Raw genomic sequence first — 17,269 nt, 5'->3', positions numbered from 1 at the left:
ATCTCTCAAATCACAATTAAGGATCATTTTAATTTTAGCACAGCTCAGTGGCTTTTATTTATAATGTTAAAAGAGTTTTTCTTAGCAGAATTACACAGCAAATCATTTATTCATAATGCAGACTTTCTTATTTTGTCTGCTGGTTCAAACACAAACCATGACACAGCTTATTCATATTCTGTGGAAAAAAAACAGCTAAAAAATTTAAAACTCTCATATGCGAAAAAAAACCCTTCAAAAAGAAAACAATTTTAGAACTTCTTCTCAACTCTCTTTTCATTTTCTCTCCTGTTTCTCATTTCCTTTTTCACTGATTGGCCAATTCTGCCAACATTCCTGTTCAGCAGTTGAGGCTCCTGACTCTTTAAGTAGTGTACGCAACACTTGAAAGGGAACTGCTTTAGAAGTAGATTCAATCAGCAAGACACTAGTTTGTCTTTAGCATTTGTTTCAAGCTACATATTGCTTCCAGAAACTGTCAGTCATCCGGCATACTTTGCATTTTCCAGTAGCCTGTGATTTCTGTTGTCATTTATATCCAGATCAACGCAGAACGGCAGATTTTACACCTAGAAAGGTAGAAAGTAATGATAAGACTGACCCGTACGTTTTTCAGCTTCATTTTTTAAATAATAATTACAGGACTTTGTAAAGGAATTTCATTTTGAAATCACTAAAGTACTCACTCACATCTCTGTATGTGCTAAAACTGAAGAATTCTAAAACCTGTGTAAGCCTAAAACTGCCTGAATATTACTTTGTTATGCATCTGTAGTGCTAGTCTACCAAATGGAATTGATTAGGATGTATGCCACAGACATTTATAGAACATCAAACCACATATAAACAGGTACAGCTATAAGACTTCATCCAAGTGAGCTCTTCGGAATAAAGCAATACTCACATACGTTGCAGATGAGAACTGTTTTAGATCCACAGGGGATAACAAAAGAGCAGGAAATAAACTTCTAAATATTTCTGAGAGACAAGAAGTTCACTAAGGGAATGTGAAACTTAATTAAATGCAGAAATATCATTTGTGTGATAAATTATTTTATTTAAAGTTAGAAAAATGGGGCACCATCTAGCATGCAGCATGGGGCAGCAATTAGTAAGGGGGGGGGGCTGCATATTAGTGTCATGATGGTCCTAATCTGTTGCCTCCACCCGTATTTATTTGTTCCCCCATTCCCTGTCTATGGCTCTGTAAGCCATGGAAGAGGAAAAAGACTGTGAAACATAAGAAATAAACATTTTTATTGGGAGGGTGGGCAAACACTGGAATAGGTTGCCCCGAGAGGTTGCGGAGTCTCCATCCTTGGAGATATTCAGACCCCGACTGGACATGGTCCTGGGCAACCTGCTCTAGCTGACCTTGCCTGGGCAGGAGGCTGGACCAGAAAATCTCCAGAGGTTCCTGCCAACCCCAACCATTTGGTGAATCTGCGGCTGTATGACAGGAGACAACGGACATACCTACTATTCCCCCTCCCCTGCCACATAAAACCCAATCACGGGGCGTCTCGTCATGATAATTTTGGAATTAGTTTTTTAGGGTGAGTCCCTAACAGCCCTAGTCCTCTTTGTTCTCAGCAACTTGAAGGGGACTGGACTGAGGAGAAAACAAAACGCACTGGATTTGATCTTTACCTTTTATAGCTTTATAGTGTATACAGTCAGCTCAAATATGCTGGGGCATTTTATGGCTAACATCCCTTTGGCAGCTACCTGGATATAAGCAAGCAAGTTCTGCACTCAGTTACACTCTTATAAATGTGATATATTTAACTGACTTCTCAATTTACAATGCTATTGCTGAGATCAGAGCTACGTTACTGCATTAGGCTATGCCAGTGAGCAAATTTTAAAGATAAATGCCCAAAACATGCATGTGATATTCAGGCCTCTAAAAGCACACAGATGTCAAGCGCGCAATAAATTGTACGTCAATAATGAATGGTTCTAGGGCAGCGATTCATAACACTCCAGTAACGTTCTTCTATTCAGTTACAAGCGGACAATTTGCTTTTTTTTCTCCCTACGTGTGAATCAGCAGCAGGGTCACAGTCAGCCTTTTTCCTCACTTTTGTCAGTTTGTGTCTCAACTTTCATATTATTTCAATATATTTTTCCCACATCTAAAACATCAACGTATTTAGCATTGGTTTTGATAAACTGTAAAGATGTATGATACAAGAAAAGTGTAAGCCCAGGAGGAATCAGTAAAGAACAAGTCAGATTAAAGTATCTTCCTGATTTTCACAGCCAAACCTAGCAGGTAATTTTTACATTCCATGCTAGTAAAATACTTCCTGTGAGTTTGCACGCTTCTGGGGTAAATGAAAGCTTAATTGGCTTTCCGTATTACAGCTACAGAAAGAGCAAGGTGAAGACTTCTGTCTGCTCCGCAAAGAAAGGAGTATCTAACCTGTCCATGCACAAACAAGACATAGAGATGGACTGAAAGTAGGAGGGGGAGAAACAAGGTAAGTGACATAACAGAGCCACGAACTCTCCCGCAAAGACGTATCATCGAGTGGCATGCTGCCTACGATGTGAATCAGAGGAAAAGGGAAGGCTATTTGGAACTAACACTTCCATCAAATAAAAGAGAAAGCATACACAAGAACAAAGAAGCCTACCAGTAAATAGGGTAGCTGCAGCACAAATTAATCTCGCACAAGGGATCCACTTTATATTAGAAAATGTTCCCTGCAAGAAATTAACTAGTGAAAGAATATATCCTTTACGATTTACGATGAGGAAAACATATGAACTATTCTGAAGGTTGGAAAAAACTAAGAGTATTACTTAGCAATGCAGGTACACTGCCCTCAAATGCTATGATACCTCTATGTGAATATTCAGTATTGCAATGACTCTAGTTAGTATAACTTCTAAAAGCACTTTTATTTAATAGCTCTTTCTACCCAGTACGGATAACTCCTTTTCCTTTAAAATGGAATTTTCATAATGGAATTTTCATAATTACTTCTTCTCATTATCATATCTTGCAAAATCTTTTCTATATGCCTGTTTTATACATACCTAGCCATAGCTTACAAAGTTTAAATATTCTAGTACATACAGTTTATCTAGTAGATTTTAAAATAAAAAATGTTCAGAACTTGAGCAGTCTTAATTAATCAGCTCTTTACCAGCTCTAAAACAATTTATTAAATCAGAATCAAAACTGCTTCAAATATCCCGTGGACTTTGACACAGGAACACATATAACTACTGTGGGCGATATACTAGTTTCAATAGATTACTTGTTTCACCTGACACAGTTATTCACATGGCTCCAGTTCAGGAAAGCTTCTCTGTTCAAGATGTTTCTATCTGACTGACGTCAATAAAGTTGGGCAGCTGCTGAAATGCTTTCCCAAACAGGACTTCAATATGGGCTGCAGCACCTTCCTGAATCGGAACTACTCAAATCTAAACGCCTTAGATTCGCAAAACTAAATACCTAAATTCATAAATATAAAACATAAAACACAAATAATAGCATGCATTTCTTGTGACCATTACTCTGACTTCTTGCAAATCCTTCCTCACATAATGAAATAGCATTATTAATGGGAATAACGATGTAATCAGAAAAAATGCTGTTTGATCTAATCTTTATAAGAGGAGGAAGATTAGTCATCAAATTGTCTTCTAGGCCCTTTAGTATCAATTCCTTTAATAGTCACTCCGATATTTTGCTTGGCATTAGACTTTGACTAACGATTACTAATTTCCTGGATGTCCCTTTTTATTCATTCTTTCATGCTCATAAAAAGGTTTAAAATGTATTGATTACCTTTACTGCATACCTCTCAGTTTTAATTAGTGACCTGCTTTCACCAATCTTAAAGCAGCATCAGCAGATCTTCGGCAAGTTTTGTTTCATCAAAAGGTTTTATTTGTCCATAGAATTTGATCTGGAGGTGTCTTTTTATTCACTTACAGATCTGCCCTCAGGTAAACTGTATTACTCCTCACTTGCTTGATTTTTGAACTCCTTTGAATATATGCAAATTGTAGCATTTCAAAAAAAGTTTAACGTTACTGGTGATTTACAGTTTCTTTCAAATGGTTCTCAAGCTGAAAAAATAAGTAAAAGGGAGAAGGGAAAAAATAGCTCCATACAGTGGTTACTCATTCCCTTCCAATACCACGCTTTAAATCTGAATGCGTAATGAACTCCTGTGAGGATCCGAACTAGAATTTGACAGCGCTGCAGCACAGACTCCATGAGTTAAAGGAGCTGTAGTAAGTAGCAGTAGCAGTCTCTTATTCTCTATTTAGACTAGTCACTGCAGAGAAACCCAGTATGCTAGCTTCACTGAAAAAAAATGTGTAACCCAAATAAACTTGATATAAAATCACAGTGGAAGGGCAACCTCTGCTTCAAGCCCAGTTAACAGATAACTTCAAGACAACTGAGCACCTCAGATAAACGGGAACAATGAATAAATAAAAATCTGAAGGATGAACAGCAAAGAGGAAGTGCTACTGTTGATACAGCAGGAGAGAAATAAATGATAAAATTAAGATTTAAAAATGATATGAAATACATTATATATAGTCAGAGAACAAACTCAAATATTCTGATGGCAATGCACGAATTGTGGGGAACAGGAGGACTGATACAGAATATGTCAACTTGCCAAGCCCTGCTTGGGGTAAAAATGCTGCTAATATTCCTGCGTGGGACTGGAAGAAACCAAAGAGGCACTGAAGTACAAAAAAATGGGAGGCTGATACAGGCCTAGTTTGTTTTGTGTGTAGCTAGTCTAACTAGAGAAGCCAATCACAGAAAATCAACTTGCAATGATTTAGAAAAAGCTTTACATAGTTCAAATTAAATGGATGGATAAATAAAAACAGGTTTGCGGCTAAGGTTCTCAGTGCCTCAGTGTCAAGTGTTCTAGTCTCAACTGGATAAAAAAACATCAACCTAATATTAAAGATAAGCACAGATTACAAAAAACACCAAAAAGGATTGATAATCAAAGCTAATGTGTCTATTAGATGTCAGAAAGTGTAATAAAGTGAGAATTATAAAAATTCAAGCAAAAAAAGTACACAAGATTCTTCAGCCTCATAAAAGAATATATAAAGAAGAAAAAAAAACAAAACAGGACACTCTCTCTTTAGAACGAAGAAAAGAACTAAAGATAGTCTAGCTGTGCCCCAAAATGAATCTTCTGCTGAAGTTTGATACAAGTGAAGCTTCTGATTATTAGGGCAAAATTTAGACAGCTAATACAAATGGCTGGAGAAAATGGAAATGGAAGTTATCCATGGTAAAACCAAAACTCCCACAGTTGATATGTTCAGACAAGCTTAGATAGGAAAGCGGTGGCAGGCAATCTTCATCCCAGAATTCTGAAATAACTAACACGTGAAATTGCAAGTCAGGTAGCAAAGACTTGTAATAAATCTGTATACACCAGGTATAGTATATATGACAGAACAGCAAACGCAATCCTTACCCTTAAGAATGTGGAAAGGAAGAGAAACACAGTATCAGCAAACATGAGCTTCACCAACATGCAAAGCTGCTGAAAGTAATCTGAAGGAAAAAATAAAGGCCTGGAAACAAGGGGAAAATAGAAAATGGGATAAAATTGGGGTTTTTTTTAGAAATGCAGATCATTCAAAGATGATAAATATTTCATTGCCTGTCTTTGATTAGGTTACTAATTTTCCAGACAAATGAAATAGAGTCATCTATCAGGACTTCAGTCAAAAAGTGATTGGATGTCACATTGGAAATAATTAGATATGCTGGAGAAGGTGATTAGGAAAAAGTTGTAAAGAGGGTGAAGTATGGTTTAACAGGTTGTACTCGAGATTAAAATATGGGTTTGGAGGGAGACTTCAAATGGAGTTTGTCAAGGACTGAGCTTGGGTCCACTATTATTCAATAAATTAATAAGTAATTTTGGAGTAAAATTTAGGGCTTTGCTATTGAAATATGCTTCTGACACAGAATTGGTAGGTAGTCAGTAGTATCAAGGATCTGGATATCATATTGGAACAACTGGGACAACAGAAATGAAGGAAATATAACTGTATAAAACGGCTAGTCGTGTACTTCAGAGACCACAAGAAGAATTCTGCTAGAAGGTGGAAGTTAATAGCTATAGCAAAGAAAAGAAGACAGACCTGAGTCATAAATAGAGCATATTCTCGAAAAGGAAAATAAAATAACAACACGTATCAGAGGATATATTTCCAGTAGAGATAGATGAAGCATTAAGGATGTTACACGAGGCTTTATTAAGAACCTAAATTTCAATGCTCATCCATGTTCAGGAGAGATTAATTCCAATGGACATAGACAAAAGAAAAGCTTTAATTAGAAGGATAGTGGAAAGAGAAGCCTATTGTCTGAGAGAGATTTAAATTGCCTAGCTCATGTAATTAATAAAGTTTGAGAGGGTATCTGTCTGCACCTTATAAATTTGTCAGGGTAAACATCGTCAGAGAGAGGAAGAAGAGTCAGTTAAGATAAAGTGCAGTGTCATCAAAAGGGCAAATGGGTGTAAAACTGGATATCAAATACAGTGAATCTGGAAAGTAGAAGTTAGAAGAAGGTTTTCAAATGCCAGATGAGTGAATTTTTGGAACAACTTCCTCATGCAGCACTGGCACTCCCACACTCCTAAACTCACTAATTTTAAGATGGAGCTTGAAAAGTTTCTAAAAAGTTCCATACCTCACTGTCTGCAATCAGGGGAGACGGACCGCAAGACAGAAATAGCTCTTTCCAGTCCTGTCTTCCTAATATTTGGAAGCAGAGTGAGCAGGAGTCTTAAAACTAAGAAGAGTCAAGGCTGAAGTTGGTGTTTTAAATTAGCCCAGAGAACCCAAGATTTGAGAACTGAACTGCGGTTGAATGACAGACTGGTTCAAGGTTAAATAAATCTTTTACTTGTTTGTGCTTACAAGTTACTTGATAAAGGAGTAAAAACTACTATTGACTTTGCACTTTAAAAATCCTTTGTTAATCGCGTACTTTTCACTGTATTGTAACACCTAAGACGGTTTAGCAGGACTCTGAGATCTTACTTTAGTTATCCCACAGCTGGATCATCGATCCATTTCTAGAGAGAGCAGGATTATGCACTGCAGCATACAACTGTTATTTCCTGAGATGAATCAACTATTTACTAATGTGCCTTAAAATTAGACCAGAAAATTCTCACTCCCCCATTTAAATAACATTTGAAGATCATGCTAAGACACCGAAGCATGGGAAGGCAAAGCTCAGGCCTTACATTCTATTCTTATCCGACACCACTGTGAATTTTCTGGGAAGTAATACAAATAACAATAATACTTATCACTTACTGTGCACGGTGCTTTTCATCTTCAAAGAGTTTTACAAACATTTACTGCTAGCTAATCTGGAAAAAGTATGATTTAAGACCAGCTTCCGATAGCTTGTGTGACATAGTCAATGTCATTTAAATTGAGTCTGTTTGTATTTAATAGGATAGAACTGGAGTACTTTAGTTTAAACACTGTTGTTCCATTAAAAGCCAATTACAGAAATTCAGCTTTCCTTGAATTTATAGAGCACAGCTTTTCATTTTGAAAAAGATCTATCTAAATACTTCATCCGAATTTAGTCTACATAATTCTAACTAATTGCATAACGTTCTTTTCACCCTACTGCATAATGTGATTCGTCATGAGGAAATAAAATCTTTGCACTATACTTGCAGGTAGTACTACTTTTAAGCAGCAGATAGCGCTCACGATGTTTCCATTTATTACAGGGAAGTGAGATTGGATCACTCCTCCTGTGCTAGATTAGTTTAGTAAACTCTAGATTAGTAAACTCTTACGCACCGGGCTCATCACTGCATAGGATGTTCGATGTAAGAGCCTCGCTGAACTAAACAGAGCAGTTCCTTACGGTTAAGCCAAGTTAATAATTGACTTATTTACCTTTGCATAAATATAATTCCAGTACCATAAAAAACATCACTTTTAGATCTCAACCATTTGCATAGAGCCTATTATTTATTTTATATTCAGGATGTGAAAACAGCTTTGGGATTTAAACTCTGATAGGTAAGTTTTAACATAGTTTATGCTGATTAGTCTATATTAAAAAAATTTAAAAAACATATGGTGGCACAACACATTGGAGAACACTAAAACAAACAATTAAAAAGAACTTGTAAACACTGCTATAAAAATTATCCGTGTGGATTATGTTATAATATATTGGCTCAGTGAGCATCGCTGTTTCGGGTATTTCTCTGAATCTTCTTTCGAGGCTGATTCAAGTGAGCCTATTTTAGAGTTCTTTGGTTTACAGGTACTTTCCTTTGTTATAAATAAAGCATATTTTCTGACCTCAAACGAAAGAATGGGATTTGGGGCTAGATCGCACCCACATGACAGATTTTGTGAGAAACCTAGTAACGGAACCACTGGGATACGACAACTAAATAATTGCAAACCTTATCTGCCAAAAATACGGCTTCTCCCGAGTCTGAAAAAGGGGCTTGCAAAGCTGTTCGCACCGGCAAGGGTTTTAGGAGTTTAAAACACACGGGTAGTCAAAACATAACCCGAACACAGGCGTAGTAATGAGATTAGACGGGGCAACGGAGCGCTAGGAGGAAACTCATCTGCGAAACGAGAGGCAGGGTTTGAAAACTGAAACGAGCATCTCAACTTCAGGCCGGTGGCAGCGAGCTCTTGCGTACGGCATCACACGCGAATTGCAGATGAGCAAAACACAACTGGAAACGGGAGCATCCATCAAGGATACGGGTGCTAGCACCTCAGGGCCGTGCCGGGCAGAAGGCCCAGGCACCGGGTCGTCCCTCCGCCGCCGGGAAGCACCGCTCGCCTCTGGAGCGCGCCAGCCGCGCGCTTCCGACTTCGTTTCTCCTTGCAAGGTGACCGCGTAACTCGTCAACGCTGTGGCTGCAAAGCAAGGTGGGGGGGGAAAGGTCAAGGCCAGCCTCGAAAACGCGGTTCGGCCGTTCGCCCCACGAAACGAGGACAGCCTCAGACTTTCTTCCCCGAGGGTCTCCCCAGCCCGCGGCGGCTCCCGGCGCACGTCCCCGTCGCCTCGCGGCCCCGCGGGCTCCCCGTTACCCTGCGCTGGGCCCAAACCCCACCGCAGCCGCCGGCGGGCTCCCTCCAGCAGCGGGGGGCTGCCACCGCCCTCACGCCCTCGCCCGCCGGGCAAGGCCTCGCGGCAGCGTGCTGCGTGGCGCGGGGACGGACAGACGGACGGGCGGACGGGCAGACAGACAGGCGGCCGCCCGGTGCCCCCTCACCTCGCGTCGTCGAGGCGACGCGGCGCCCGGCGCGGCTGCTCCCACCTGGAGGCGGGAAGCGGGTCCGGCCGAGGCAGGGGCGGCCGCTAACGGAGCGGGACCACGGCGTAACCCGGCTGTGCACGGAAAACGACCCACGCGAAGAGAGGGGGTAAAAGACGCCTCAGTCGGCGCCGCGGCGCGGGTGGGAGGCGGCCGCCGCCTCCGCCCCGCGCGGCGCCACCACCCGCTCCCGCCGCCCGGCGGCGCCATTTTGCGCGGAGCGGCGGCGGGCGGAGGGGGGGGGTCCGCGGGCCGGAGGAGGGGCCGCCGCTCCGCCGCGCCTTTAAACTTGCCGCGAAGGGCGGCGGGCGCCTCTCAGTGCCCAACCCAACCCACTTCGGCCCGGCCCGGCCCGCGTTTCCTTCCCTTCCCACCCCCTCCGCCCCCCCCCCCCCCGCGCCATGCGGCGCCGCGGGCAGGCGGGGGCCGGCCGCCGCCGCGGCGGGCACTGAGGGGAGCCCGCGGGGGGCGCCGCCGCCCGCCCTCCCGCCTCACCGCCGGGGCCGAGGCTGGGGCTGGGGCCGGCTCGTCGGCGATGCGCGGCAGCCGCGGCGGGGCAGCCGCGGCGTGGAGGGCGGGCAGGATGGTGCCGCTGCCGCTCGTGGTGCTGCAGAGCCTCCTGCGCCTGGTGAGTGACGGCGCCGGGGCACCGAGGGGCAGCCGGGGTGGTGGTGGTTGGACGGGGGGGGAAGGGGCGGCTCGGGAGCGGCAACCCCGGCGGCACCCGCCGCCCTTGAGAGTTTTGGGGCAACTTGGCGGGAAAGTCGTCGCTCGCGGCGGCTGTGGAGGGCGGACGGTGCGGCCGGCCCCGCTCCCTGCCGCCGAGGGGGAGAGGAAAATCGTCGCAGCCTGCCCCGAATCGGCTCCTAGCCTTGCACAGCCCCACGCATCTGTACTCCGCTGTTTTATTTGTTTATTTTTAAGCGGGGCTGTGTGCGCTTTTTTTTTGTTTGGTTGGGTTTGGGTTTTTTTTGGTTGGGGTTTTTTTTTTTTTTGGTTTTTTTTGGCGTGCTCGTTTGGGCTGGCAAAGCTGTCTGGTTTTGCACGCGGGAAAAACCTTCCCCTACGGGAAGGTTTCGCTACGCGGCCAGACACTAAATCCGCCGGGGGGGGGGGGCGCGAAAAAAAAAGATATTTACAAAGAGTTTGGCAGTCGGCGCTTTAAAAAGCATTGTTATCGTAGTATTTCCAAAATTTGTTGTTATTCCCCCCCCCTCCCCCTTTCTCCAGGAGGTTGTTAGCTGCCCGCCTAACGGCCCCGCATCCCTGCTGCCAAAGTTATGCCTCCCCCTTGCCTGGCTGCCTGGTAGCTGGAAGTTTGTCCCTGTAGCCGACAGGGAGCGTGTAATAAACCCTGACGGGATTAAACGCCCTCTGTAAGAGCTGGAGCCTCGTATTCCAGCGCGAGTTGATTGATTAGTTTTTGAGGAAGCTTATGTCAAATTCTAATCCGTTTCTGGATTGTGCTTGGCTTGTAATGCCTTTTTTTCCTTCCCCCCCCCCCCCCCCCTTGCTCGAGCACTTTTATCGTCGCAGCGAAGTAGCGAGCTGCAGCCCGGCGATAAGGCCCGCGTTTCTCTCGCAGCCGCTCCGCTTTTGGGCGATAAAAGGGCTGTTTATGTTCTTCCCCTGCTCGCCGCGCGCGGTTTCCAGCTGAGCAGCGCACCACCGGGGCTAGGGATGCCAGCGGCGAGCGGTAACCGGATTACAAAGTTGCTGAGCAAAAAAAAAAAAAAAAAAAAAAAGCACCAAATACAAACGCTCCTTCCTCCCGCCTGCAAGCACCCGCAACACGCGCCCTTTTGCGGGCGGTAAACCGGTGTCAAGGGGATTGAGTAAAACTTGGCCCAACAGGGATCGGTCTCCCTGCGTGGTGCTTTACGGATGCTGTAGTGAACTCCCTTTCTGTGGTCTTAAATATGGTTTGAGCGCGTGCTGACTGGGGAAGCAAAGTTGCTGTCTAGAGAATAGAACAAAAATCAGACCTAGTCGGTGCAGGTTTTTGGATGGATGTGGCGTTTCACTCACAAGGGAGTCTTTGATTTTCTGCGCCCTTTATGTCCCAAGCAGCCGAGTTCTGGAGCCAATTCGTTTTATAGCTTATAACAAAATAGTTAAATAATAGATTAAAGCCGAATGAGAGTGTTTTAGGGTTTAGTGGTATTTTAGGTCTACCTTGTAACACTAATCTATTACTAAAAAGTTGTGTAAATGCACTTTACCATACTATTACCAGAACATCTGTTTAACTGTAGGTTAGTTGCAATTTATTGTAAGTGGAGTTTGCACATACTTGGCGCTGGTGTCTGCGTGTGGAGTACAAGCCTCTGTGCTATCCTTTGTTCTCTGGCCAGGATTTTGAATGACTGGTGTCTTCCTGGAATATAATGAGTAGCTTCAGCAGGCAGGCGTTGGTGATATTAATTCATGACTCTTTTAACCACATTGATCTTTGGTTAATGTTAATACAGTGTGAAAGGCTCAGCGTTTCAGCCAACAAAGAAAAAAATTATGACTTTCCCAGTTGCAATACAGCAACAGTCTCGTAACCCAGAAATTCCATCATCGAGCCCTCCTACCGGCAGTGTGTTCTTCATCTGTTATGAAAACAAGAGATGTTAAAAACGCACATATTTTTGGCAACTGTGTGCTATGTTTTAATGAAATTAGTACTTTTTCATTAGACTTAAATTCAAGCTCTTGCTTGTCTTTTCAAATAAAGTGTGTTGTACATACCCACCCTTTAACGACACGGAGATGTTCGGTGAACACAAGTAAAACTTCGCAAATTTGAGGAGGCACTAAATAGCGTGGCAGATTTCTGAAAGGAGTATTAGATGATTGTTTATATGCTAGATCCAATGATCACTTGATCAGAAGTTAATGTTCACGACTTTCTTCATGGAGTATATATATTTTTTATAATACTTTCCTGGATTACCCTTTTTATCTGATAGATGGGATACCACTGTGCATGCAATGTAAGCACATACATATTTCTTAAACTGCTGTGTATACTTGGGCGTGTTAAACAGTAAGGATATATGCTAATGTACTAACTTGCTTCTATGTAAATGTCTTCAGGTTAGAAGTCACTTTATCCTATACTGTCAATATATATCGAAACAATAATTTGCAGTGCACTATTAGTATGTCTGGGCTCTTATTGGTAGCAAGATGGAAAATTGTTATGTTTTATTATTGTGTTAGAGACTCTTTATTAAATTTTCAGTAAGCCTTTCAATTGTCATATAATTGCTCAATGCCCTATTAATTATTTCTTTATAAATAATGGAGTTCTACATATTGGAAATTGAAAAGACTAAAGTATTAGGTTATTAGGCCATATGTATGTAGGTTATAATATGCCTTCTGGTGTTTTATTAAGTCTGCCTTTGAATACCTTAAGAGAAGGGCTTTTGCCACTTCCCTGGGAAAATTATTTGTCATTTTAAAGAAATTTTGTTGTAAAAAAAAAAGTCGGTTTTCAGGATTTTGTTTTAATTTCATTACTTTGCCCCTTTAAAATGTCACATTTCACAACATTGTTTAAAAATAACTCATATGGCTCTTTAAAATGTGTGAGGTTTGTCCCTTTCCTTTTAAAAAAGAGAGAGAGGAAAAAAGGTCAAAAAAAGCCAATGTGCAGGAAGGCTGTACATTGGTTTTGAATCAAGAAGTCAAGCCTGCTTTAGCTACAGAAGCTGGCCAGTGCTTACTCTTTGTCTTGGCTAGGTGTAATCACAGGCAAATACTCGCGCGCGGTGCCTGTAGGTTAACCAAGCACCTCAACTACTTGTTTATTTCTACATCTTTACAGTATGAAATTAAAAGAGGATTGCAACAGCATTTTCTAGTGCCTATAACTGAAGTTTTGTCAGCATTTCTATTAAGTAACTCATTTCTGACACTATTATTGGGCAGAGTTGTCGCCATGGTGTAAACCGAAGAATCAGTTATTTTACAACTACTTAGCAGCGGTTGCATTTTTTCCAAAGAGTGTTTATATAGAGGTGAACTGATTGGAAAAAAGACAAAGTGTATTATTTTAGGATTTTCTGCACCAGGATTGAGCTGTAGTATCTGATAAGAGTGAGATTAAATGAAAAGTTAGGTTTGTTTGGGACTTCTGAAGGGCTGAAATTTTTACCTGTAATGGAAATTAATTTGTCAGACAATCCAAAATTTTTTAGAGTTTGTTAAAATGGAGTTTACCGTTTTTAAAAACTTTAGTGGAAAATAACATTTCTAGAATGCTGTCGTGCCAGACAATGCTTCATGAGCACAAATAGCTTGAACATCGAGATAAAGTTACCTTTCCATTTAAAATCTGTATACTATACAAGGCATGGACCAGAGGTGTTTTCTTCCTGGCTACTTCAATTTTATCTCCACAGCCTGGCAAACTTCCTCTGTTTAACATGCGTTTATAGTGAGAATCAGAAATAGCTACCATGTAAAGCTCTAAATGCTTCAAAAAGGTAGATGTGACTCTCCAGTCATCTTCGAGCGTGTAGATGAAGCTCCATCTCTGAATTCAGTGATATCTGTGTCATGAAGGGCATTGGGTCCAACATCTCATTTGGTTTATTTTGGTGTTTTTCTTGATGCTGTAGGCATTGTAAACCTACGTCTTATTCTGGGTGTAATACAGTAATACAGGTAACCTGAGGAAACGAAAGCAGTTTGAGGACAGCTCAACAAATGCTGGTTTCAGCATCATCTGAGATTTTTATTGTCCTGAATTAGAAGTCTGTATAAAGGTGGGTGGGAGCTGGGTTCAATTTACTGAAGCATGGCAAACTGCAACACAAGACTCAGCTTGTAGTTATGTCACATCTTTCGGCCTACTCCTGTGGGGTGGACAACTGATATTTCTCACAGTTTATTGGTAAGCTGATTAGGACACAGACATTACAGATCCTATTTAAAAGCTGCACAGCAGTCTGACTGACTGATGTCTACCAGATCCCAAGATACCCCAGGCCTTCCCTCGCACAAGGCAGGCAAAATCCAAGTCTCAGTTTTCAACCTGTAGCGTGACAGATAACGACACATAATCAAATATTTTGGCATTATTTCAAGCTGACTTCAGTCAGGTACCATGAACTGGATACTGAGTTTTAATAAGACTAAAGTAAGAGGAGGATAGAAAAGAGATGGCTGAGAATAGGTTTCCCACTGTTTAGTATTTGGAGGAAAAACATCAGCAGTGATTTCACCAGAACTGCTACAAAACAAAAGCTGGGTTTTGGGGGTCTTAAAAGCATAAACAAACAAAAAACCCTCCATGCCCCCAAAATGTTAATAGTGCTTTGTGAAGCACTTTGAGATCTACATATCAGATATGTGCTATATGTACTTTTACCTACTGGTAAACTGATAGGGAAGTGAAACAGAAAGGTCAGTGGAGCCCAAAAGGTAAATTGATAAATCTGGATGCGCTGATCAGTCCCACCACCTTCCCCTGACTCTTCCTCTGCTTCCTGAGGTAGGTGGCAATTATTGTTACCAGTTTACCCTTGCTTCTGGCAGAATATTTTTTTATCACTAGAGTTAAGTTCATGATAATCACTTTTAGCACTCTTAGAATCCCTTTTCCCCAGTTAAACCCTTCACATTTGCAGATTTTCTCATATACTCTGTTTGAATTCATCCCATTCATCTGTCGCTTCACTATGGTTCAGCAGCTATTCCCGTATCATCGTAGCGCTGAAAAAGCGCCAGCATCTGTGCAGACACGTGCAATGAAGCCGTGCATTCGCATTGAGTCACGTAACTGGGGTACAGCCTTGCATTTAGTGAAGTGATGGGGGCCTCAGCGTAAGGCTGCGGCCGAGAAACCTGCCTCTTGCAGCCATATCCCTCCAGCCCGGAGCGCAGTCAGGAGCCCACGGGTTCACCTGCTCCAAGACTGCGTGTGCCTGACGCGGCCTCTCACCGTGATGGGCAGCAGGGTGCTGGAAATACAGGAGGCATCCGCTTTGTGCCTGGTGAGCAAGAGACGGCGAGGGGGCAGGTCAATGTGTTTCTGAACGAATCTCATACAGGAACTCAGATTTGGAGGTAGGACCTGGAAAGCAACGTAGTTCCTTTCCTGTAAGGAATCCCTGTGTGGGCTGCTGCTCTGCGCCGGTTATAAGCTCAGTTGTGGTTAACAAAGAGGTTGTCTCAGGACTGGAAAGACAAGGAAGCAAATTAAGAGTGAAAGAAGAAATAAAGTGCTATGAAGATGGAGCCACAATTAAGACTAAGGAGTTTTGTCCTTAAAGCAGAGATTTTTGATGCTAGTACAATGCTCTGTTCTCTCTGAAACAACAGCTCTTACTGTAAATACAGAATTTGAACAACTTGACTATAATTTAAAGTGAAATTATTTGTAAAGAGCCTTTAGAAATATAGTTATTGAAATCAGATTTTCTCTTTGATCCAAATGGTTCTTAGTAATAGAAGTTATTAATAGCAGGGAAATGAGAAAGTGAGAATGGGGAGAAGTAAAAAATAAAATCTGATGTATCTAAAATCAATCTTTGTGTGCTGGGACCAGTAGTAGTTATAGTGTCATTATAATGCAGAGTTAAGGTTATTTAGGATGCCTCAATTCTGCATCTTCGTATCCAGCATGTTTGGCTTGTGTTTATGTTCAGTGTTGATTTGAGAATTTCCTCACTTTATAATGCTTGTTTTTGGTGATGACCATGTATTTCTAATACCGTAGATCACCACCATAAACTCCTTAATTCCGTCTTTCCATAGCCGTTATCTAGGAATATAAAGCAATGGATAGGCATGCTTCTGTGTTTATTTTATTATGTAGTTGTAATAGTTTTTATAGTTTTGATGGAGAAGAGGTGTGCTTGAGGCTGATCTGAAGAAAAGGAGCACTGGGACTAGGCTTTGGGAATCGGAGATGATTATGAGAAAGAGAAAAATGATGGAAGTAAAAAAAACGAGTGGGCAGGTGGAGCAAATCTGAGCGGTCATGGGGTTACTGCAGGAGGGAGACAAGGTCACAGATCTCGTTCTACAGGAATACTCAGCTCTGTGCATGAGAGGCGGTTCTGGTGGTGAGAGACGGGTCCCTCCTGCCGTTATTCTTCCCACTGTAGAGAATTTGGAACAGGGATTTTTCCAACCAGCCCCTCAGTAGGGGGAAAAGCAAAGAAAGAAGACTTGAGGTCTCTGACTCTGTCTATATTTGCATAAGTACACGTGTGAGAATCTGGAGATGTACATTAGCTGTTCTGGGTACTGTTGCTATTTTCATCCCTTGAAAGAGGTGAGGAACCTGGGTTGGTAAAATACTGGACCTTGAATTTTTTCCCTCGTAGGGAAAAACATAGAAGAACATAGGCATATTACAGTCCTTCCCGGGCTCTCTTCTCCTTGCTGGCATCTGCTGATTGCTCCTGGTGTCCAGTACATGTGCGTGGGCAGTTAGAAGTGCTGCTCCCCGTTGGGTTTTCTAGTGAGCATGTTGCTCCACCATTGCTGGCCTGAAGCATCTGAGGTATTCCCAAACTGAAATTTCTCATTATGCCAAGCAGTTGTCTTCTACTAATTAAGTTAGTCTTCAGAGACTGTAGTGCAGGAACAGCTATATAACAGTAGCTTTGTAGTACATTGTAGTTGGACTTTGTGGTACTTTGCAGCTAAGATTTGCTACACGTGTGCCATCATTATTTTGGGAAAGTGGGGGAGCAAAGGCTGGCTCCACCCAACAAAACAGTGCAGTCTGGGGGCGAGTTTCTCTTCATCACTTCCAGGGCAATCTTAGTTTACGAGCCCTGGATACGTGGTACAAAGACTGAGGCAAGGATGAGCTTGTCAGAGAACCAGCTGACTTCTGTGATGTGTTTGCATCCAGGGTGAATGACCATGCCCAGTAGATGCCCACTGTGGTCATTAACGTGACTTACTGC

General features: G+C 42.4%; 1 protein-coding gene across 4 annotated transcripts in view; it reads left to right on the top strand.

Annotated features, from left to right (window-relative positions):
* The first annotated feature begins 9,837 nt into the window (after positions 1 to 9,837).
* The window catches only part of NXPH2 (neurexophilin 2), a 38,739-nt gene continuing 31,307 nt past the window's right edge, over positions 9,838 to 17,269 (top strand). For 3 of the 4 annotated variants that reach the window (XM_068949277.1, XM_068949276.1, XM_068949274.1), the window contains exon 1: positions 9,838 to 9,975. Coding sequence is in view for 1 of the 4 variants with exons in the window: in XM_068949273.1 (XP_068805374.1) it covers positions 9,883 to 9,975 (93 nt within the window). In the remaining 3 variants the exon portion in view is untranslated. The remainder of the gene's footprint in view (positions 9,976 to 17,269) is intronic. The other variant, XM_068949273.1, reaches the window with a different exon arrangement.

This window comes from Struthio camelus, chromosome 6, assembly GCF_040807025.1.
Source record: "Struthio camelus isolate bStrCam1 chromosome 6, bStrCam1.hap1, whole genome shotgun sequence".
NCBI lineage: Eukaryota > Metazoa > Chordata > Aves > Struthioniformes > Struthionidae > Struthio > Struthio camelus.
The sequence above is the reverse complement of the archived record's forward strand: the minus strand, read 5'-3'. Positions and strand labels throughout refer to the sequence as shown.